The 24448-nt window shown below is 40.6% G+C and overlaps 1 protein-coding gene across 1 annotated transcript in view; it reads left to right on the top strand.

Annotated features, from left to right (window-relative positions):
• The window catches only part of LOC111240185 (xenotropic and polytropic retrovirus receptor 1 homolog), a 75868-nt gene that overhangs the window by 34248 nt on the left and 17172 nt on the right, over positions 1-24448 (top strand). The window contains exons 3-11 of the mRNA XM_022770185.1: positions 13589-13690; positions 16999-17219; positions 17468-17617; positions 17697-17780; positions 18778-18859; positions 19080-19267; positions 19629-19808; positions 22195-22363; positions 23605-23805. Of these exons, the coding sequence (XP_022625906.1) occupies positions 13589-13690; positions 16999-17219; positions 17468-17617; positions 17697-17780; positions 18778-18859; positions 19080-19267; positions 19629-19808; positions 22195-22363; positions 23605-23805 (1377 nt within the window). The remainder of the gene's footprint in view (positions 1-13588; positions 13691-16998; positions 17220-17467; positions 17618-17696; positions 17781-18777; positions 18860-19079; positions 19268-19628; positions 19809-22194; positions 22364-23604; positions 23806-24448) is intronic.

Here is a 24448-nt window from a genome sequence, read left to right on the forward strand (position 1 = left end):
TATGCTCAGTGCTGCAGCTGTGTATTTCCTGCCTTTTCTCTTTCGATTCTTGGCTTTGAGCCGGAAGTAAACATAATATGCCGCCTACAACTAAAACGCTCTCCTCTGATGCCTTTTAGGAACATGCATTCAGCTTAATTTGTGTTCTGGGAAACTGGGCCTCCAATGTTGTTTTATTGGGTCATCTATCATGGCCTGGTGCTTTTCAGTCTCATTTCACAGTCAGTTGGTGTGTACCGCTCTTTTCCTCTGCTCAGTGAGATGTGCAGCCCGGCCTAAGCAGAGATCACAGTATTGATTGCCGCCTGCACAGAAAAAAGGATGTTGCTTGCCATGCAATACAAAGGTACTGAGTAGGCCCAATCAACACCTATTGATTATTTTATGCTGGCTGCTTCCTCCTGGTATGCAGTTTTTTGTCCGTCATGCCTGCTGTGAATTGTGTGTGTTCTTTTTTTGTTGTTCTGTCACTGTGGAGGTATAATGCTGTCGTGGAGAATTTGTCTTAACGTAGGAATAAATTAGGAATAAATGAGAAACAGTGAAGCTGCATTTTATCAAATAATCAACCTTGATACGCTCAATCATGTTGCTATCATAGAGCCAAATCCAGATATGAGTGCACACACACACATACACACACAAAAAGAGGAGCACCTGCTCATTCGCATGCGTGCACACAGTGACACGGTGATGGGAAAGCAATTGGCTGCAGCAGAGGAGAGGCCATCTCCCAGAGTTGGTTGCTAATGGCTACAGGATCCTGGGGAGTGGGGAGAGATGTCGATAATGACAATGTCACTCCCAGCCAACCAGCTCTCAAAAATGGGACAGGACACACACAGTTACTCAAACGCAAATTTATAGTGCACGCATGCGCACACACACAGACACACACACACAAACACGCACACAGACGCTGAAATGGAAGAGCAATTTTCTTTCAACCTGGTGGCTGTGTGTTATTATAGCCGTCAAAAAGCAACCCTGCTCCAGAGGGCAATTTTAGCTCTGGGTGCAGTGTTTGAATAAAGGATTTTTTCCCCTAATTTACACTTTGGGTACTATAATCAGCGTATGATTTCCCTAAATGTTTATTTAAAATTCAAGGTCAAGCAATGACATTTTTACTGTTTTCTGTTACTCTTTTTTTTGTCCATAACTGCTTTTGTCTGTAGCTTTTCTCACATTTATGCCATCGTTTATTCATTTTATTGAGAGTCTGCCTTTTTCATTAAGTCTGCCCCGGGCTTACAGTTTGTTTTGGGTGCTTCAGTGGTAAGGGAGTTAATTTCCTTATTCTATCCATCAGTTGTGTCAAGTGTTTCCAAGGTGCACAACAAATCAGGTGGCAGCAAGTGTTAATCCATTTTGTTTCTTTTAGAACGATCTTATCGCAATTTAATTTTCCACTTTAAATGCAGGTGCCTCATTCTGCAATATGACTCTTCACATATTAACCCCAGAGAAATTTTTATCACATTTTTTTCCAGTCATGCTGACCAGAGATCTCCTTTGTCTTATGACAGGCTGTGTGTTGCCAGTGTAACAGCAGGCCAACCAGATTACTGTGCTGCTGATGTAGATGATGTAAGATCATGCAAAACCTATACAGGACAGCTACTCTGTTCCTCTGTTCAAATTGAATTCTTGAACTCTTCCTTCTGACAGTACACCACTGCTAAAAGAAGTGCCATGCAGCTGCAAGCAAACTTCCTCTGTGGCCTCCCAGTACAGACCTGGCCCTGTTCTGTGTTAAATGCAGTGCGCCGAGGATGCCACACTTTTTCCTTTCAGGTGGTTGCGTATGGATCAACAGAACAGGCTTAGTGAAGAGAAGAGATAGAGAGAGGAGGAACAACAAGGGAGGGAGGTGATAGAGGAAGCGGAGGTAAACATACATTTTTCTTCAAGAGGAGCTGAATAAGAAGTGACGAAGAGGCAGCAAAAGGGAAAAGACTTGCGAAAGAAAGAGATTAGAGCATCCACCCCCCCTCTCCAGCAGAGTGGTAAAATGAGACATCAGCAGCACAGTCAAGCATTTCTGATGCTCTCTGCTCTCTCTGCACAGACTGGATGATGATTAATATCAATCATGTTTGTGTAACACCGAGAGCAGAACATAAACCTTATTGTTATCTTAATGAGGCATGACCATGTAGAGCAGCCCTGACTAATGGGGTTAAGCTGTCAGTTGGTGATCTTGAAGAGAGGCTGGAGACTAACCGTATCTATTCACAGTGTTCACACGATGCAATTTATTTCGTTTCCTGTGCTTTGATCCTCCAGAGGAGATACTGTGGTGAGAAATAAAGCACAACAAAATTAAGTAATAGATTACTTAACAGTATGGAAGTCATTTCTGTAGTTTCTGTGTGCCTCTACCTGTTTTTGTAACAGACCATAAATTATTTTAATTAACTCTACAGTATGAAATGGTCATTAAACTGTAGATAAGGACTCAGCTCCTCCCCTTAAGATAAAGTTTAACATTGTAAAATGGTATATGTTACAAAACAATACAATGCATCCGTACACAATCCCCAATTCTCCTCAGGCTTTTGGCATGTGCTACCATTTTACACTATACTGATGAGTATAGTGTAAACTCACTCACCCACCAGCCTGCCTCCTGTCACCCACGTTCCCCCACACTCCACACTTTCTCCGTCTCCTCATCTTTCCTCTCAGCTCAGCTCCCCTAATTTTTTAATTAGGTTTTGCTTCATATAATCTTCATTTTTCCAGCTCAGTGAATCAGTGAATAATTTTCCAAGAACAGACTGACATGTTGAGTCCCTGAGCTCTGTGGTGCCATATTGTCCGGTCACAGTCATAACAGGCTCATACATATGCAAGCATGTGTGCACTTACAAAGTTGACCTTCTGTGATTTATAAAACACCTCCAGTACCAATGTAGTGACACACCTCGAGAAATAAATGAAACCTCTTATATCAAAAACCTACAGTGCACTTTTAAAAATGTTCACCGGGCTTTCCAGGAGCTTTAGAAAAGTTTCTAATATTAAAACTCAAATGCATCTCAAGTCAACAACCCCGTGTAGACAGATGTGCATTACTAACACAGATGTTTCATCCACTCTCCTTGGAATCCTGAATTGCAAACTGTGACTGAAAAGCACTGTAGTAGCACTGGAGGAAAACCATAACAACTAAACTCTGCATTTGTTTGTTACCATGTCCTTTTGATTCAGCTAATCCTGGAAAGAGGTACACTTTCATAACAGTCTCATTAGTTATTCATTCATTTTGCTAACTGTTATTCACGGCACTTTAACATGCAGACATCAGCTTTGCGTTAGAGGAGATGAATATCAAAACGGTGGCATCCCCCAATCCATAAACACGTGGATATACTTCATGTATAGTGCACTCGAGGTTGTAGGTAGCCATTGCCACACGCTGGCTCCCCTATTGCAGACAAAGGAAGAAATCACTCATACCCACAAACCACTTTAGGCTTCTGTATTGTGGTGGGAAGCACTATCATAGTCAGGTATGCATGCGTGTCCATCATGCTGTCCCCTGTCTCAGTACAGAACAATGTTTCAGAGTGCAGATTTGTAAGATGCTGCAGGGAGTATTTGAGTAACGTTTATAACATGAACAAATTAAAGACTAGCTAGTAGGTGTCCTGGGTTAATTTTCTCAGATTGAATGACCTGTTCAGGGGTCATTTCACTTTGATAATTGGTTGTAGTTTAGAATACTGTAATATTGGTAAATGGGAACAAAGATACCTCAGTCATGCAGACAGTTAACAGATAAAAACTTTGAACCAGAAATCAGAAATTGGTGGCTGCTTTTTGTTTGAAATTAAAGGGAGATGTGCTGTATGTTATGCAATCTTTTCCAACTATGGGGGTAACAATAATATCCATTAAACCATGTTTTGAATTAAAAGAGATATTGCATATTAGCATACATGTTTTTGTTTAAAAGTATAACTCTATTATGTAGTTCCTCTCAGACGAGTCATCTCACACTCACCTTACAGGCTCCACAGTGACTGGTCTCTATGAAAGATTCTTTATGAAAACAGACATGATCTCTTAAGATTAGATTTGCTTCAATTATTGTTGTATGAGGGATGTGTGCAGTGCGTGAGTTTGCATACGGAGACATTGATACTTACCCACATCCTTTATTGGGCTGCTGCCACAAGAGAAAAGTCTGCATTATCCGAGACGTCGCAGACCATGTGTTGAAACGTGATATTAACAATAAATATCACATTAAAAAGCTTCCATTGAAATGGCTTGGAATGAGAAATATAACACATGGTGATCAAAACAAAGTTTGTTCAGAGCAGACAGTTCCGCTCAGACCGCGGGTTTAATGTGTGCTTCATTTCAGTTTATAATATCGCTGTAGCAGACATTCCTGATAGACAAACATATTTTTAAATATTCTGGATCTCAAAGGGCTTAAGATGTCTGACAAAGTTTGAGAGACGTGATTGAAGCTGCGGAGTCCAGTCGAACATTTTCCCGGATGAGATAAATCAGACAGCTTTTTCACACTGTTATCAGTTTGCTTTTTCCCTCTGTCTCTATCTACCTACAGAGAGATACAGAGAGTCAGTGAGACTCTCAGAGAAACTATCCTGATCTTCAAGGCCCTGCGTGGTGCTGGGAGGAGAGAGAGAGAGACAGAGAGAGAGAGAGAGAGAGGTCTGGGCCAAACTTTCCCTCGCTCTGACTGTCAGAGATAACACTTCACAGCAGCAGCTTAGTTAAATAAGAAGAGGCTGGGAGGAAGGAAGGGAGAGAGAGAGAAGCGATAAAGACAGTGAATGAGGGAGAATTGCTTAGACTAAGATTCACAGACTGACTTTGCGTTTTTTACTGCCCTCTAAAGAATAAAGAGCGTGAGTAATTAACTTTCCCATCAGCCCCTGGTCAATAACACTGCTTTCTGTGGACTTCTTGGTTGTCCAATTGGAAGAATCTGGGGCCTATTTCTCATTTCCGTCCAATTCCGTTTCATCTAACTTCTTCCCCCATCTCCCTTATTCCCATTTTACTTCCTCTGTGCTTTGGACCATGCCCATTTAGCCCTCCACTGAACTCCAAATCGAGTCACCAGAATGCTTTTTGTTTCTTTGGTGTACCCGATGTGTGTGTGTCTGTTCTGCAGTCAACTGGAGAGTGTACATGTCGGCTTATAGGGATGCAGAAAGTATCAGGGCTTATTAGAAGCATGCTGAAAAAAGGCAAGGGTAACTGACACGGCAGGTTTTGCTCATGAAAAGTCCTCACACACAATCATGAGCATTAGTGGACTCTATCCGTTGTTGTTTTTTCTGTTTTAGGGGAAAGATTATTGACAAAAGTCTAAGTCTGTATAACAACAAACATGACCTACTTACTTACTTCACGTCAGTCTCAGAAACTTTGCCTGTTAGCGTACTTCCATCAGCTCTCTGTCTCAACAACTTAGGGTTCACTCAGGTAATTGCTACAAAGGCTGCACAGTGGAGAGTTTTCTGTCTCCATTAAATCTACTGAGTCATAAAGTTACTTTCAGGTAAAAGTCATTGTCTGTCTCTGGGAAAAGAAGCTGGAAAAAATTCTTATAAGCTGAAATTTCCACTTCTACATAGGACATTAAGTGACCCACTGACTCCATGTCTTCTACAGCAGGCCTTTCTCACAGCAGACATTTTGACTTGTTATAGTAGAAACAGCGCAAGTGCTACTAATAATGGCTCTGCTCAAATATCTGCCATGACAGAGTGACAGTGACGCAGCATGAATACCAGGACCCTGAAACTGAATCAGCTAAATGTAATTCAGCTTTCATTCATTTGTGTTTTTTAAACCTGTGATTTTCCTGCTCTGAAATGTCAAAATATCTTCTATTGTAACCAATTTGTTTTAGCCCATTTACTCCAAACCATATATTGTATACATCATCAGAAAAATTACACCCCTTGTACAACCTAACAACATGACATAACAAAACTGTGCAGTTGTATACACCTGTTTCACCTTTCACCCATGATTGATTCCTAACTCTCATATTTACTGTCTTCATATTGTGAGGAAAAACTCCTCCACATAAAGAAAGAATTCTGAACCAAGAGGTGAATCAGGTGAAGTGCTCCTTTTAATATCTTTTTTTATGTACATAGAGGATATAATTACACACAACACATGTTAAAGTGACATCCCACTCTAATACACAAATCATCTCTCCTTTATAGACCGAACACCACCCTTTTGGCAGAGAGACAGGAATAAAACAACACCAAACAGAGACCCCTTTTTGAGAATACTCGTCCCAGGAGTTTCCTAAGAACTGATGGTCACTGCTTTTACAGTTGTTTTGCTTCATCTATCTTTCTTCCTTCTCAGCTTTTTGTCCTTATCACTTCCTACATCACTTTCTCCCTCTTGCTGTCTCTCTCTTTTTCTCTTTCTCCTTCTGCACGACTCTCTCATAGCGTTCTTCAGTGTGTCTGGGTGTGTGTTTTCCCTCTGGTCCCCAGGATCATCTCACACCCCATCTGGCCTCTTGCATGTACTCTTTCCCTCTCATCAAGTATTCACTTGGCTGCTGGTAATATACCCATCACATGTGCCTCAGTCTCCCTTTCTCTTTCTCTTTCACTTTCCTCCTCTCACACACACATACACACAGAAAAATATATTAACACTTCTCAGAATGTGTTGAACGTGTGATTCTCTCCATCATATCATTTTCGCTACTCTGCAGAAGTGCATTTTATTTTTTGGAGCTGCTTAGCTTGCAGTCTTGCAGTATAAATAGTACACAATAGATGGGGAGCTACAGTAGTTCCTCATCCTGCCCCCGGTCCTCCCAGGCAGGCAGTCTAGCCAAGCGAGTGTGCATTCTTAATGCTCCCCTGGCCTCGATGAGAGAGATGATTGGTAGAATTAATTGTGGCTAGAGGGCCGAATGGGAATAAGTGAGGAAAAAAAAAAGGCGAGATGGAAGATGGGAGGGGGGTGTGTGGTCTGGCTGGTTTTAGTGTTGTGTTTCCTCCCTTAAAGCATGGGACTGGTGGATGTTGAAGTTGTTTTTATGCTCTCTCTCTGTTCGACTCTGTAGATTAATATTAGCCCAGAGTTAAGTCAATCCTATTCTCTTTTATAGCTCAGTTTGTCTTTCTCTTTGTTTGTGATTTATACCTGTGTGCTTGCAGGGAACAGATAAGAGAAGCTAATACAGTGACAATCATAATGTAATGGCCTCCTCAGCTCCCCAGACAGTAATACTATCAGAACATAGTTTATATCCTAAGCTGAGGTGTCATTAAATGGGATAAATGGAGCATAAAAATAGGGACATACAATTTGTGTGTGTTTGCGAGGGGGGGAGGGACTGTTTGTTTTTGGAGACTGTGAAGAGATTGATGCTGTGTCCTCACCTTCTCTCCTGGCTCCACTGTAATGACAGATGATATCTGAGCTGCTAGCACAGAGGAAACCATTGCTCCCCCTCTTCTCAGCACCTTCACACCTTCCTTGTCTCTCCTAACTTAACCCTGACAGATTTTCAGCATGAAACAGGCGATATAATAAAAGTGAACCATAAATAAATAAATAGAAAGCCAAATTGAAAGCTCAACCAACAAACTCTTTACTTGCAAAAGACCTAAAGCAGTTCTGAGTTGTGAAGGATGTGATACAGAGCGACATTTATGTGTTTGTGTTGGTTGTTGTCCTCTCTGAATCCTTCTCACCGTCAGCAAGTTAGAGGGTCTCCATGAAGGATTTATGTGCTGGTTTTATGGGGTCGCGTCATAGAACGGCTGTATGGGAATATAAGAAGTTGGGGGTGGGGTGTGTGTGTGTGGAGGGTTAGAGAAGTAGGGTTCAGGGGAAGCTGTCTCATCATTTATTTATACAATCTACAGAAGAAGGGGTTAGTGGAGAGAGGGGGGCTGACTTCTACAAGCCGCCCCGGGAATACTGCAGGACAAGAGTTGTTTTTCTAGCTACCAGCACAATTCTTTGTCTGAGAAAATGAAGCCTGTGAATGAACATATATTACTGCATGGACCGACTCATCTCTAGCATGTTGTACCAAATTTTTTTTTTGAGTAAAAATACAAGTTCTGGTTCTCAAGATCTAAAATGTGATTGCTTTGCTTAATATTATATTATATATTAACTATAAACTGAATAAATATGAAATACCCTTAGTTCTTATTTTGGATTCAATGGACACAAGTGATTTTTAATTATTTACTACTGATCATTTTTTTATTAATTGTTTTATTAGTTGGTCTAAAAGTGTGGGTGTGTGTGTGTGTGTGTGTGTGTGCTGTTCTTTTTACTTGATAAATGAGAAATCAAATAATTGATTTATCCACTAGTTTGGGGGGTGAGAAAACATGATGTTGACTTTACTGCTGCTGGCAGTTACTCAATTTATGGTTGTGATTTACAGTAGTTGAATGTCTCTAAATCTAATCAAACCGCATATTGATTTTTTTCTTTATTGATTAGCTTTAGACAAATTAGATCCTTGATAGTAGTTGCAGTTGTATGCAAAGGTTTGGGCACCCCTTGGCAAATTCCATAACATTTGCATATATACTTTTGAAATGAAAAGAAGTAAATGCAGCCCCTGCAGACAGACATTAAAAAGATCAGCAGTTCTTCACATGCACTAGTTAGTTAGTTTTTATGCCCCACACCACTATGGAATACCTTCTTCCCTCTATCTATGCAATGTTTCCTGTACCTCTGGCTGCTATACACAACCCCAAAGCAGAATATTTCCTCCACCACCACGTGCTTAACAGTTACCAAGTTGTTCTTTTCATCAAGTGCTGCTCCATTTTTCTACAAACACACCTTTGGTGATTTTGGAGCTCAATTTTAACTTAAATGTAACTGTCCACCGCACTCCAAAATGACTCTGGCTTATCCAGATGCTGCTTCATATACTTTACATGTTGACCTAAGTGATGAGGTCGCAGGTAAGGCTCCTCCTCCTGATGACCCTTCCCTGTCTGTGCATCAACGCTGCACAGTGGAACAGTGCACCACCAGTCCGGTGTCGACTAAACTCTCCTGCAGCTCCTCTGAGGTCATACAGAGCTACAGAACAAAATGAAAACCCTTCAGCTGCTGTAGACTCTCAGCCCTGGTTGGTCGGATACAGAAAGATATTGGTTACTGTCAAAATGTCCTCACACATACTAAATAGGTCCATGTAGTTATTTGAAAGCTAAGGGTTACAGTGACATTTGAAGTGTCAGTTCTAAAGTACTGTCCAAAGCACACAGTTTAAATACACACACACACACACACACACATATAGAGAGAGAGAGAGAGTAAGCAGAGGCATATATCACCATAGCCCTACAGGGACAGAACCATTATTCCCTACTGAAGTGCTCCATCATCATCTCTTGGCCACACAAACACACACACACACACACACACACACACACACACACACACACATACACACACACACACACACCATGAAACAAATGCCAGAGCATCTATGACTGCAGGAGACCTTTTAACATGGCTAGAGGAATGGGTAGGAGGGTCTTGTCTGTGCTCTGGTGTCTGTAATTAGCATGGAGAAAGTGATCCTACTGGATTTGCACCAGATTTGCATGTATATTCTTATGGAACAACTCATTTCTTGATTTAGGAGAATACTAAAGATTTTCTGTTCTGTCACTCTGTTTAAGTTCTCATTTCCCACGATGTCCAAACTTTTCTCTACCTTCGAATCCCTTTGGTGAACACTGTTGGACCCTGTGAAGCCATCTCTGTTGTCATCTACTGCGACAAGTGATAATGAGAACCCATACTGTGTGGCTGAAAGAAAAGCTGTCCGATTTACAGGAACACTGGCACCATAGATTAAATTAAAGATACACTACATGCCACGTTTCTTGCCTGACTACAGACTACAGTTTTTATTTTTGTAATTAGATTTCATTGCATCTATGCTGTTGTTCAGCTCATCTTAGGAGGCAGATAAAGAATTGAGACAATGTAATTATGAGATGCTAATGACGCTCATTTGTGCTAATGCTGGATGATGGTAAAGTGTGTGGCAGTTTGAGGCGAGATAGATGACAGAATTGTTTCAGCAGCTGTAGAGATTTTAGCAAAACCCCACTGTGAGGACTGGCTCTTCCTTTGTTCTTACACTTCACATGCCTCATGCACATAAGTGTATGAACAAAAGCAGATGCGTGTGCATTGATTGATATGTGGAAATACACATACACACCTACACTGGTGTGTTCAGCAGTGCACCAGGTCAGTGGGAAACAAAGAGGCGCGGGTGCAGGGCCATTTCATAACCCCTCTTCTACCTGCAAACTGCCCTCACATCTACACTTTCATCCAACACAACTCCACCCCCACCAACACACTCAATCTGTTAGTCAGTATCCAGGTGGGAGAAATTTCTCAAAATAAATATTCATCAAAGATATCCTTGCAAATGTAATGTAGCGATTGACAATTAAATCAGAAAACCACACAAACTCAGAAATGTAACCTCGCAAATTGCAGGTAATGCTGTTGACATTTTCCTGCTTCTGCTTGGGATCAAATGGCACCTGGCATTTCCAGAAAAGAAATGCTAAAAATGTATTTCTTTCACCTGATTAAATTACGTCAGGTGGTTAATTTCAACAGTAGGGCCGCAGCTATTGAATGACAATTATTTTCATGATCAATTTTTAATGCTAAGTGACCATTATCAGATTTATTTTAAACGTAATGTTTGGTGCATAGGAAACATACTGTAGATGTTAAATCAGCCACAGTTCACTAACTGCGTCTTGATGTTTCCCTCCTGCAATTCTGTGTGTCTATCCTTTAGTGCTCTTTCTTACAAAGTGTTCATTAGCAGCGTAACCTTTTACTTTGAGTTACAATGCAACTCAGTGTGCTGCTCCGGTCTAACTGAAGGAGCGTATTGGACCATTAGTCATTCTGTCATGACACACTAACTAGTCATTCAGTCGACCTGCTAGCGGCTAGCCAGTCAAGTTCCAAGTTCAAGCACGCATCCCTCCATACAGACAGTCGTCCATCCATGCAGCCAGCCAGTCGGCCCGTCAGCTGGAAGGTGCTGAGGCGGCTGAGCTCTGCAAGGTTGTAAGGCTGAAGGAGTTGTGACTGCAGCTGAACTGCGCAATGGGGCAGAAGTGCAAAGCAGATTGGAGACCATCTGCTTCCTTCTCTGTTTCTCTCTCTTCTTTGTTTGTCTACATTTCACTTCTTTTAGTAGATGAATCTTTTCATCCTCCTTATGTCTTTTTTCTTCCTACTTAGTTGCTTTTCCATCTCCCTCATTCATGATTTTGTTCTTTTCATGCCTTTTCCTACTGTAATTGGTTCATACTGGACTGTTCCCAGCAGTTTACCTGTTTTTTTTCCTTTATATGCAGCGTATACATCATTTTCTTTTTTTCTGTTTTGTAGTTTGCACTTTTTCTCAGTCCAAACCACGGAATCTGTACCCCATCTACTACAACAGCTCTGTTTCCTTGTCCTCTGTCTCTCTGTCTCTCCTGGCTTTCACTTCTTTACTCCAGATAAAGTCACTGTTGCTCTAAAGTGGACATTTTCTCTTATTTGCAAACTACATGTTTATTCGTAAAGCAATGTTAGCTGTATACGGGCCAATTTTTCAGCTTTTGTCATTACTGTAATGATCTTGTTTTGAATGTTTAGTGAGCACTACTTTGATATACGCAGAGTTTTACCAACATGCATCAGTTCTCATACATCTCCTGTAGGAAATTTCTCATGCTCCACAGGATTTGTCCTTCAGAGGTATACTTTAGGCTGTACAGTATTTTCACTGTTTAATTAACCTTTAATTGATTAATAGATGAGGATGCAGTTTCTCATTTATTTTCCTTGTAAAGCTGTTGGACTCTGTCAAACATATTTTCACCTTTTCATCAGAGGTTTACACACCCCTGCTGCAAATTTAGCTTTATATGTGTGTGTTTCTGTGGTTGTGTGTGAATAGAGCTGTGATATTGGCAGGCTGCTGCCTAAGGCATCTCTTTCTTATGACTGTGTTGAATAGAACGCCTCTCCATCTACGAGTTTGTAGCCAGGGTTCACTTTATATAATAGCTAATGTTTACAAAGTGGTATCAGCATTGGCTCTGACACCATATGACAGTTATCCTGAAGAAACCCACATCTCTCTTGATGCTACTTGGAATGAATCTTCATTTGACATTTAGGTACTCGTGACGCTGCAGGTCTTAATGTTAAAATGTCAAATATTGATGTAATTAATATGAAAGGTACATGCTCTAGATGAATCACTATATGATATTTGATAAATGTGTCTGATCTCGCAGGGAACTGTTACACCTGGTTGTTATTAGCATCAAATTGTTTTGCCTTGGTGTTTTCAAAGGTAATTTTAAGATGCATGAACTGAAGATGAAAGAACTGAACTGACAAGCAATCATGTTTAGAGCATATTACATATGTGTGACCATAACAAAGGAGATTCATCATGTTTGTATGTGTGTGTGTGTGTGTGTGTGTGTGTATGCAAAGTATATGGGCCTCATCAGTGCTCCACATTTCAATTTCTGTCAGGTGTCAGGTAGCTTGCTGTGAATCAGGCAGAGGATTATTTGAGACAGAGCATCAATGCTGATTGAATTGGCTGGTCCTGAATAAGACATTCAGGGTTTTGTCAGACAGAAGAGAGACGAGAGGAAGCTGTTGATCTAATTGTAACTCTGAATGGATGTCTGTTCGCCGTGGTACAGACAAACCCTACAGGAACACACCTACAGGAATAAGTTTTTGCAAGATTGGCAGAGTTGGTTAGGACAACTATTACATCACAGAACATAGACACCAAAATAAGCAACTATATATCGCCTTAGCTCAATCTAGTAATTGCTTACACTGTGTTAACTGATAGTAGGCAACATCATTCACAGTTATGAAATTTGCTTTTGTATTAATGAATTAAGTTGTTAGCTTTTATCCTATGCTTATAGATTTGAACACTTTAATACTGCTATATAAGTTAGTCTTTCACTTACATGCAAATACTTTTTTCATTCAACTACCAACTTAATTACTAAGATCGTGTAACTGTTATTTGAACTGTTTAACAGTACGTTTCCTTCATTATTGAAAATTAAGACTCTGCACTAAGCTGCAGTAAATCTACTTGGATTCCATGTTTCTTTGACAGTAAACTAACATTTTAAGAAGACTTCTGACCAAAAATCTGAAAGCAGCAGGAGAACAGGAACATCCAGGACCAGGATCCATCCTTTAGAGAAAGCTTTGACATGGCTTCATCGATCAGTGCTTCTCATCACAATATAAACCGCTCTTTGGCATTATTTATCAGCTACCGAATGTGTGAGCAATGTGTAACGTAATGAAAGGGAATCACAGGAAAGAGCAACATAATCAAAAAAGTCTTAAGTGGGTGGAGCAAGAATATAAATGCTTTACATATTTACACATAGTATATAGTAGTACCTACAGGTATATTTGTTTCTGGAGGCAAACAGATAATCACAATTTCTGTCTGTTTTCTTTTTTTGTCCAGTCACAGATGAAGACACAGTGAAGAGATACTACGCCAAGTTTGAGGAGCGGTTTTTCCAGACCTGTGAGAAGGAGCTCCTGAAAATCAACACATTCTATTCAGGTATTTATTGATTCCAATTAAACCTGAGGAAGTGATTGATGCAGACGATATCAAATCAGAGTCAACTGAGAAATTCATTTTCAGATGAAATAACTGAAACAGCTTGCAGTGTGATTATCAGAAGAGCTGTTGTATTGACTGTGCTAATCAATTATCTGTAACAACAATGAGTCAATATCAGTGTGATTGATGAGACTGCAGATTTTCTTCATTTGCAAGTACACTCTGGGCCTCAATTTAGTTTAACTTATTTCTGCCTTGTAACAATTTTGCATGAGCTGTATAATAATACATTGTATAGACCACTGATTAAAAGACTATGATAGGTTGTTGCACAATATTTTGTGCACAGTTTATTTTCTCTTTGCTGAGTTTAAGAGAGATGTGTTACCTTTTTCAGTGCCAAATGACATTGCGTCTAACCTTGGTCATATGATTGAAGTAGCCAGTGGTTAGTCATGTTTAGGGGAGCAGGCCTGCCTGTGTGTATTTCAGGGAGCGAGGGAGTATGTGTGCCATGTAACATGAGATGGAAGCCATAATATATTCTCGTATTCTGCTACCACAAGGTTGCCTTCTGGTCTTGAACTCCAGCTGGAGGGGGAATTTGGGTATCTAAAGACAGAGAGTGCCTCCTCTAGAGGCTGTTTGTGGAACTGCAGGCTCTTGAGGTCAACAGAGGGCCAAGGCTGACTGGCAAGATTGTTCTAGCTCATAATGATGGCATATTACTGGCAGATGAATGACTACAGCAGTAGAGAAACATGGCATAAATCATTGCAGGCCTTGTTAGCAGGAGGTTGATTTACTGAAGGACTGAGGAAACTTTGACCCTCTTGAGTTTTTTTTTTTTTCAACAGTCTTGATTACTGACATATGCCAGAAGATTAAAGTTCGCTTCAAAGGTCATGTCTTATTAAGTAGTCCTTCATTATCCTGATCCATAATGTACTGCACATAGCGACAATGTACTTCATTTGCATAGGACATATCAGTGTGTGCAGATTAAGGTGTGATTGCAGTTTTTTTTGCAATATTGATATGTAAATAACTGTGATAGTTTTGGGTCTTTTGGATCCACTCATGTTATTTTCTGTCAATATGAATAAAGTATAAATAAAAGAACAAAAAGACAGCAGAACAAAATCATATAATCGTTATTTCTAATATATTCAATGCTACATGTGATGTACGATGTTGACAGCACAGTCACATCACATCAGTATTACAGTGAGTGAGTCATTGCCTCCTCAGCAGATGGGAGGTGTGAGGTTTGTTAAATGTTGTGCATCAAAACATTAGTGTCTACTTCCTGCACTGAGGCGTCTTGTTTATCCTCCACACACAGGAGGCTGAAACAAGAAATTACAGAGTTCTGTCCAACATGCAGCTCTATCTGAGGCCAGTTACTCATGTCTGTGTGTGTGTGTGTGTGTGTGTGTGTGTGTGTGTGTGTGTGTGTGTGTGTGTGTGTGTGTGTGTGTTTGTGTGTGTGTGGTTTGAAAAAGCCAGTTATGAGAAGGCGCAAGTGGAGAGATGGAGATAAATTGTGTGCTGACTTTACATAAGACACTTGGTTCCACATAGCTTTTTCCATCCATATCTCTCTGAAAGGGGTCCTTGACCTCTCAAAACCATTCTGCCATGCTGTACTGAAATCCAGCCTGTTGGACAACACTTCCATCATCATGGGTTAAACACACACCAAAAAGAGATTATTTTGCAGTCCGCTGGTTCAACACAATATCCTTTCATCCTCTCTGTTTCTGAAAGCTGAGGAAGAACAATAGGCTCTTTAAAGTTCTCCATTAAAACTACACCAACCACCAACACCTGTCTCTTTCAGGTTCATTAACCCCAAACAGATGAACTGTTCAGCCATGTCCTCTGCTGTTAAGTGCCACTGCACTCCCAGATTCTCAGATTTAATCTAAACCTACTGTGACAGGCAGTCAGAGTCTTGACTTTCTCACGCCTCCTGCTGCTGTTGTCAGGTCTTAATCCCTGCGTTGTTATGACGGACAGTACGAGTCCAGTAGGATAACAGTGATATTTAGATGTCAAAGGAGAGCCATGGCATTTCTGTGAGGCAGGTAGTGTGATATCTGGAAATATGTGTGTGGGTGTGTGTTCAAGCAACAAAGTGTGCAGGTCCCCAGGGGAGCCCTCCACATCACCACTGCTGGTTTTCTCAGTTAAGGAGGAGGAACAGCTACTGGAGCCTCAGTTCCCCAGACTGTCAAGCAGGCAGGCAGGTAGCTTCAAACCAAGTCAGATTTGGTTTGCTATCAGACTGCTGTCACATACAGTACTGCAAGGAAATATCAGCGTGCCTAATCTCCAGGCCTGTTTTTTTATTGGTTTCTACTCCAGCTGGAAGAACTTGTAGGAGCAGACATGATTTGCAGGTTTCATAAAACAAGAAGTAACCACACAATTATACTAAAGGAGAATAAGTAGTGTAACTCTTTTGAATTAACCATTAAGTACACATTCTTTACCAAAGGAGAAAGCAATGGGGAAAGAAAAGATGTGGGCTTCATTAGTGAGTGACTGAACCTGGAATGACTTCTGATTGGTTAAAAAAAAGGAAAAGTAGTGGGGGAATGAGGGCTAATCTCTGTCAGAAAAGAAGTGCAGGAGAAGTTAATGAAATGCAGGTTACTGCTCAGGCCCTGTGTGATTCCCCCCCCCTTCTCTCTCTGTCTCTTGCTGTGGGTATATTAACCTATGTCTGACCCAGATAATGGTTCCTCACTGTGCAGCATTTACATGTTGCTTAGCCTAATAGTCTCCGTGTTTCTGCTTCCAGACACTGGGAGAGGAGGGGAGAGGAGTGTATAAAATTTTTTTTTTTGCTGCCACCTTCTCTGCAGCTCATTACAGAAACCTGTCCTCTGCCAAGATCATTGATGTCAAATTGAAGAGTTAACATTTCTTTCCAGCTGTTTGTCAGACAAGAGCCAAAGTGAAGGGTCTTCTTTCCTCCCTCCCTTGGGCATAATGATTACACTACCAAAACACAAAGGAACTGTTTGTTTACCAGCATTAACCCTGCTTATTAATGCAGTTTATTTTAATCTTGTTCTCTTAATCACTCTTGTTATCAATTGTTGTCGTTACCAACAATACATGAATTAGCTGGGTCAGACTACAAAGGTCATTTAGAACTCCAGTGGTTAAAGGAAGAAGGCTTCAGTTGGACAGCTCTGAAGTGTGTTTATGTGCAATATCAAAATGTTTGATTATGTTGCAGAATGCAAAATGCTTCCCTCAAAACCTAAAACCTCTCATCTCGCCCTCTGTAGAAAAGCTTGCTGAAGCCCAGAGACGTTTTGCCACGCTGCAGAATGAGCTGCAGTCTTCGCTGGATGCTCAGCGCGAGAGCAACGCACCGCCCGGCCTGCGCAAACGCAAGACGATGTTCCACCTGTCACAGGAGGAGCGCTGCAAACACCACAACATCAAGGACCTGAAGCTAGCCTTCAGCGAGTTCTACCTCAGCCTCATCCTGCTCCAGAACTACCAGGTTTCAGCGCACACACAAACACACACAAATAAATTCATTTCAATTAGAGAGAAGAATTTCCTAAAAGAAATGCTCAGTTAATGTATCAAGGAAGGAAGGAAGGAAGGAAGCAGTCTTGAGAGTAATAATCACAATGTTCATAGACGTGTGTTGTGTTGCACTTAATGTCTCCTTCAGCAGTTTATTTCGAACAAGTTTTCCTGTCTGGTATGGATATATGACAGTTGTTTTTTTGTTGGCATCCACAGAATCTGAACTTCACTGGTTTCCGTAAAATCCTGAAGAAACATGACAAGATCCTGGATACTCCTCGCGGGGCCGACTGGCGTGTGGCTCACGTGGAGGTGGCACCTTTCTACACCTGCAAGAAGATCACACAGCTCATTTCTGAGACAGAGGTGCGTGCTCTGTCACACACACACGCACACACATAAAATCATACCACTGAAAGTAATTGGGTGTTGTCTGTGTGTCCAGACCCTCGTCACCACAGAGCTGGAGGGAGGAGATCGTCAGAGGGCCATGAAGAGGTTGAGAGTTCCTCCACTGGGGGCAGCTCAGGTCAGAATCCTGCTCACACTGGTTACCTCTAAGTGATATCTCTTAGTGAGCCTCTCAAGATTAATCCTAACCTCTCAAGCAAAGTAATGTCTCCAGACACAGAGGAGATCAGTTGATCAGATCAGTTATATCAACCCTTTTTTTCCTTCTCAGTTTGTGTTTTTTTTAATTTATTTTCAAAGGAGGCAATGAGGCTGCAAACTAAAATGAATTAACAAAAATTGACAAAATGACAATAAATGTGTGTCCAAGTATCAAAGTGTGTGTATATATATATATATATATATATATATACACATATATATATATATATATATATATATATACATATACATACATATACTGTATATATATATATATATATATTTATCACATAAGACATCTCCCAGATCCCCACAATATTAAATTACCTGTGAACAAATTTGGTATCTGTGCCTGAGAAAAGTAAAAGAAAAGAAAAGTATAATCTTTTCATTTCTCTTACTCTAATCATGCTTTTTGTTGGTGGTGAACACAGGTTAAAAACAAAATGTGAGAAGACTGTCATGAGAGGTATAGAGACAGGAAGGAAGATGGGAAGAGACAAAGTGAGAGAAACCGTGAGAGCCTTCAGTATTGATTTTATAAGTGCCTTTCCATCGTTGAACAGACAGGATATCTTTCAGGCTAGTGGCACTTTACCCCCCTATGTTATATCTACCGTTATTACTGCATTAATTACTGTCATGTCTGACTTGAGTTGTGCTATGTGACTATTGATCTCTTTATTTTCCCTGCAGACGTGTATTATAAATATATTCAAGCAGATGAAAGGAGCCAACACGGCTTATTAAGGAGATGCAGTGTATAGGTTATTGTCCCGTGAAGTTTTATTTTATCTGAAGTTGGAAAATGACTGGATTCTATATACATGTACAGTGTGTTTGAACTTGTTAATATATACAGTTTTCAGGTGTCTGTATTAATGTTTTTCTGTGTTCATCCTCACCTTGCTCAGCCTGCTTTGGCGTGGACAACCTTTCGCGTGGGTCTTTACTGCGGCTTCTTTATCATTCTTGCCATCTCCTTTGTTCTCACTGGTAAGTCACATGACCATTTGAATTCATGCATTTTTCATATCCTTTTGAGTCCTGCGTAATTTGTAATATGTCAAAGATAACTGGTAGATTGTTTACGATTAATAGAGAGCATGTCTGGCAGACTTTCATTGTTGTTTTCCCTCAGATTTGTCATCAAGCAGACGGTCAAAGCGTTCCTAGTTTATATTCAAAAAGAGAAACTCTACTGTGGTTTTGTCAGGTGCTGTGTTCATCCGCTACGAGAACGTGTGGCCTCTTGTGCGGATCTATCGGGGCGGTTTCCTGTTGATCCAGTTCCTCTTCCTGTTGGGCATTAACACTTATGGATGGAGACAGGCTGGAGTCAACCATGTTCTCATCTTTGAGATCAATCCCCGCAACAACCTCTCACACCAACACCTGTTTGAGGTTAGAATGAAGAAAGAAATGGAAACAATTATTTCTGTTGCTGAATGAGACCCCTGAGTCCTCAGAAAAATAACCCCTTTCTCTGTAATGAAGAAAACCAACTTTGTTTTTAGATTGATAATCATGCATTTTTAAGATATGAAATGAGAATGAATGAGATTGTTAAATCATTAGGGTAATCCAAATTCAAGAAATACATTTCATTCAGCAGAAACAATACATGCCTAATGTTTTATTTATACAAACAAAACACAAAGTAATTTAGACTGCATTATTCAGATTACCTTGTTAATTGGGATTATGTGTCAAAAGAGCTTTCTTGTAATGCCAGTATGTTCTGTTTCCCCTCTCTGTGCTACAGATCGCTGGTTTCCTGGGTGTGTTGTGGTGTCTCAGCATCCTCTCCTGTCTCTACTCAGACTACACCCACCTCCCTATGCAGATCAACCCTCTCATCCTTTATGGCTTCATGGTGCTTTTCCTCATCAACCCCTTCAAGACCTGCTACTACAAATCACGCTTCTGGCTCCTCAAGCTGCTGGTCAGTCTGCTCATTTATTTAGTGGAGTATTTCTTTCAGTCTGAAAGAATTACGGTGATGCCATTTGAACTTTGGTTTCCATTAATCATACACATTAAGAGCATCTGAAACCATTCATGGATACACACAGGCTAATGCTGACACTTCTGAGCCAGCAGTAAATAATGCTTTAGATGGACTGTTTTAACAAGGATTGGGGATTGAATATGGTATTAGCACAGAGCACCGAGTGTAGGAGTGAGATTAAATGGGAAATTTGTAATTATTTGTATTAAAGACAAAATGCTCCGCATATACACAAAACCAAAAGTTTACCCCAACTTTAACAAGACAGAAATATGTTTATTCATTATCTTTTTGCAAAATATCCTTCAATCTGCCCTATGAATATTCTGAGTCTGGATAGGCTAGATAAAGTGAAACTGTAGTTACCTTAAGTTGAAGGGACTTTAGTTATATTTGTTTTGACTGTTCTGCCCGTTATCTATGGGATAATCCACCTTGTGAGGTCTTTTTCCTCATGCTGGTTCCAAGGTTCATTTTTATTTTAGCATTATGAGCCTAAACCAACGCCGAACAAGCGACGCTGAAAGAGAACAATTAAATATGACTTTGTATGAGCTATTAGCCTTTTTATAGCCCTGTATTTTGCTGTCATATTATACTGTTGACTCCGGGGGGGTGTGTGCGCGCGTGTCTCTCAGAAGGAATGCATGTACGATTCAGATAGTTCAGATATCTATCTCATCTCATGTGTACAAAACCCTCCTATGTTACTCTGTTCTTTGTCTAAGCAGTGCTACCAGCCTGCAGGAGAGAGGGTTGTGTGTGTGTGTGTGTGTGTGTGTGTGTGTGTGTGTGTGTGTGTGTGTCTGTGTGTGTGTGGGTGGAGGGGTGTGCAGTGAGACAGAGGGCAGGGGGGTTGAGGGATAATAGAATGCAGCCTCGTCTCAGGGGAGTTGGAGGCTGTGACTGTGCAATCATTACAGGCGTAGATCTATCAGTATGCTGATGCCCTGAACTCCTCTATCCCTCCTCCTCTTCTCCTCACACTTCAGCCCTCCCTCCTATGCTGTCTCTCCCCCAGCAGCAGCAACAGACCCCCACCTCATATTTTTGTCCTTTCCTTCACAGCTCCCCATAGTCCTCATCAACACTCCCTCAGCCCTCCTTCAATCAGCCTTAGTCTGGAATAGTCCTGCACAATCATAACAACCTACACAGAATGAGCTGATTTTTATGATTGCCATACACAAAGCTATGTGGAATAAGTAATAAGTGGTTAAGGACATTTCAGGAGAAATTGTAGTTTTATTGGAGCAAACAATCTCGTTTTCTTTCAAGCAGTGCTATAAAATGTATCCATGCCAACTGTGCTAATTTCCTCTGACAATTAACACCAGACAGAGGACAAAAATGTAATTATAGGACAAACTGCAGAGCTAGCACCTGGATCACAAGTGTTTGCTCAAGAAATGAAAACCTAATCACATGACTGCAGTAGGCTTAGCCTTGAGACATCCACAGAGCGGATATAGGTGAGATGGCCACTCGATCAATACAGGCTTTGATTGACAGGTTAAGAGAAATATGTAATGAGCTGATGTGTGTTAAAAAAAGGAAGATCATTACTCTTTGGCATTTGCAGTGGAGAGAAAGTGTGTGTGTGTGGGTTTTGCGGCCGAGAGTGTAGACGGAGGGAGGCATACAGTCGCTGCTGAATGTCACATGTGGCCTGGGGGGTAAATGGAAAGAGTTGAGCAGTGTTGTATCATTTTACAAAGCGTGGTCAATAACTGAGCTCCTGCCAAAAGTCATATCCTAAATAACATGCCCATAGAAGCCAGCATGTGCCACAAAACACTGCCAGGTCGTTTTATGTGCTTGTGTTGTACACCAGTGAGCAGTGACACACAAATAAACAAATACATGCACACGGACACAAAGCGTGACTCATTAGGGTGTCCTGTGGTGTGCTGATAAGGTAGTCTAGAGGCTTTATCCCTTTGTGTGTCACTGATCATTAATAGAGGTTGTTCCCTGCTTTGCACTTCTCTACTGAAGTACTGCGACAATTACACACTAATTAATTGTTGATTAATTCAGTCTCAGTGTTGAAGGCATATACACACTATCAGAATTTACTGTAACATCTGAGGTAAATGTTGTAGCAGAGAGGTCAGCCAAGGTGTTTCTGAAATGCACCAAACATTTTTCAGATGCTTTTATACACTCCTCTCAATTTTATTGAGTTTTCAAATTTATGCTCAGTGAGATTAGAGTGAATATTATTACAAAATTAAGTCTTAACTCAAACCAGCCAATTGCCTGCCTTTGCATTCCCTTTTTTCACCTTCTTACCTTCCTCTCTTTTTTCTGTTTCCAGTTCCGTGTGTTCACAGCGCCGTTTCACCGCGTGGAGTTTGCAGACTTCTGGCTGGCTGATCAGCTCAACTCTCTGGTGGTTGTTTTAATGGACCTGGAGTATCTCATCTGCTTCTACATTTTTGAGTTGCAGTGGAGCAACAGCAAAGGCCTACTGCCCAACTTTAAAAGTGAGATATTAAATCCATGGTCAGAATCTCATTAATCTTGAACTTTATGTCCTCTGCACCTCTGTCTCATGTTTCCATCTGTCCCTGTTACAAATCATCAACTGAAAATACACTGTTGTTTAAAATCTAAAAGTAATGAACCTTGGATTTCTAAGTATAGTACCTCATCATGCATTAACAATATAATGTAACCACAATAATGCCGACATTTTTACTTTTTTTAAACACAAAAACATAAGGTGTAGATGTTAGCTTCTAAGGTTCAAAAAGAAGAGCTGGATTCTTTCTAGACTTATTATCTGCAACATTTGTAGTATTGACTAAATACTGTTTAATTTTTTTTCTTCACTGGAAAATTGTTCTCTCTTGTATCTACATACATACACAAACAACAACTGTATGCAAGTTCACACCTGTTCTGAGGGGTTTGTTGAAATGAAAAATGTAGATGTAACATTTCAAGAAAATTTACCAACTGAGAGAGATATAGACAGATGATACATGTGGAAAGTGGTAACACGGAAAACATATAGTAAATTGCGACACTTAACCACAAAAAAAAAAAAAAAAAAAGATGAAAAATCCTCAAATGCAAATATTACAGAGGGGACAGATGGTATTGTAGGAGCCAAAATGTGTATTTAGTCTGTATTGTTACATTAAATATTCCAGAACAACAATTATTGCTGGTCAGTACCTTTTGTTGTTTAATAAACAGTATAAAACGCATCTGGACGGCAGAATAGACTTGTATGAACGTGTCACAGTTGAGAGCTCACTTAGCCTCTCAGAGACCTTCTTTTATGGACAGTAGTCTTTATGGGTATAGACACTAGATATTTGAATATAAACCTCAAATTTGTTTTTATGTTTGATGGTAATCATATTATTTATTCTTCACCCACATCACATCATAATATGGAGATTAAGACTCACATCTTTCGGTCGTAAATATGACTAAAGACTAAGTTGACAGTGTGCCAGACAGTTTCCTGATATGTGACATGAACAAGGTTTTAATTGCTGTCCATCGACTCCACCAACAGTGACACCTCGGCTTCTATGCAACCAATTAACATGGAGTTAATGGAAGGGAAATGTTTGGCCACACAGAGGTCGCCATGTGACTCTCATAATGATGAGCTTTTCTGAGAGGAGAGCATTACGGTGGATAACAGGGAGAGAAAGGGAACAAGTGCATGAGATTATAACATTGTCTTTACTTTTCCTTCCTATCCCAGGCGCTGATGACTTCATGTGCCACAGCTACTCTTACGGTCTGCGTGCCATCATCCAATGCCTGCCCGCCTGGTTCCGCTTCATCCAATGCCTGAGGCGTTACCGTGACACCAAGAGGGCCTTCCCTCACCTGGTGAATGCTGGGAAATATTCTACCACCTTCTTTGTCGTCACCTTCGCCGCACTCTATGCCACACACAGAGGTAGGACACAGAACATATGAACATATCTATGCTGAGATATCTATTTTATGTGTCATGTTCACCCTAGGAAGGAGGTTTGATGTGAGCTGAGTAGCCATGGTAAGACATTTTTCGTCAGTTTCAATGCTGTGAGATTTGAATCACAGAGGAATCTAGATCAGATAGAAATAAGCCTGTCTGAAGCTGAAAATCTGCAAACTAAAGCAACAGTATCTGTGTGTTGCAGCGTTATAGGAGCATGTCAACAACACACAGACCTTTGAGCTGTTGTATTAAGTCATGTGTTTGCTCAGAAAGTAGAGGTGACCTTGAGAGCAAATGCTAGAGCTTGGCCTTGGTTTCCTTGCCAGTGCATAGAGCTTTATAATGGAAATGGGAAAGGTTTGTCAAACACTGGCATGGATAAACAAGGTTCTGCTCTCAAAATATGGCATTCAATCTGAGCACAGGAGGAGAGGAGAAGTAGCAAAATAAGAAAATAGAGAGAAAGAGAAAGAAATGTTCCCTTTTGAGATCTATCAGAAACAAGTGTGAAAGAAGAAAAAGGGGGGATAAGAGAGTGGTTACCATTAAAAGTCAAGTCACTCTCCCTCTGACAGCTTCCCAATTAGCCTGCAATTACTCTGATTCAGAAGCTATATCA

This window comes from Seriola dumerili, unplaced genomic scaffold, assembly GCF_002260705.1.
Source record: "Seriola dumerili isolate Sdu_G_001 unplaced genomic scaffold, Sdu_1.0 BDQW01000002.1, whole genome shotgun sequence".
Classification (NCBI taxonomy): domain Eukaryota; kingdom Metazoa; phylum Chordata; class Actinopteri; order Carangiformes; family Carangidae; genus Seriola; species Seriola dumerili.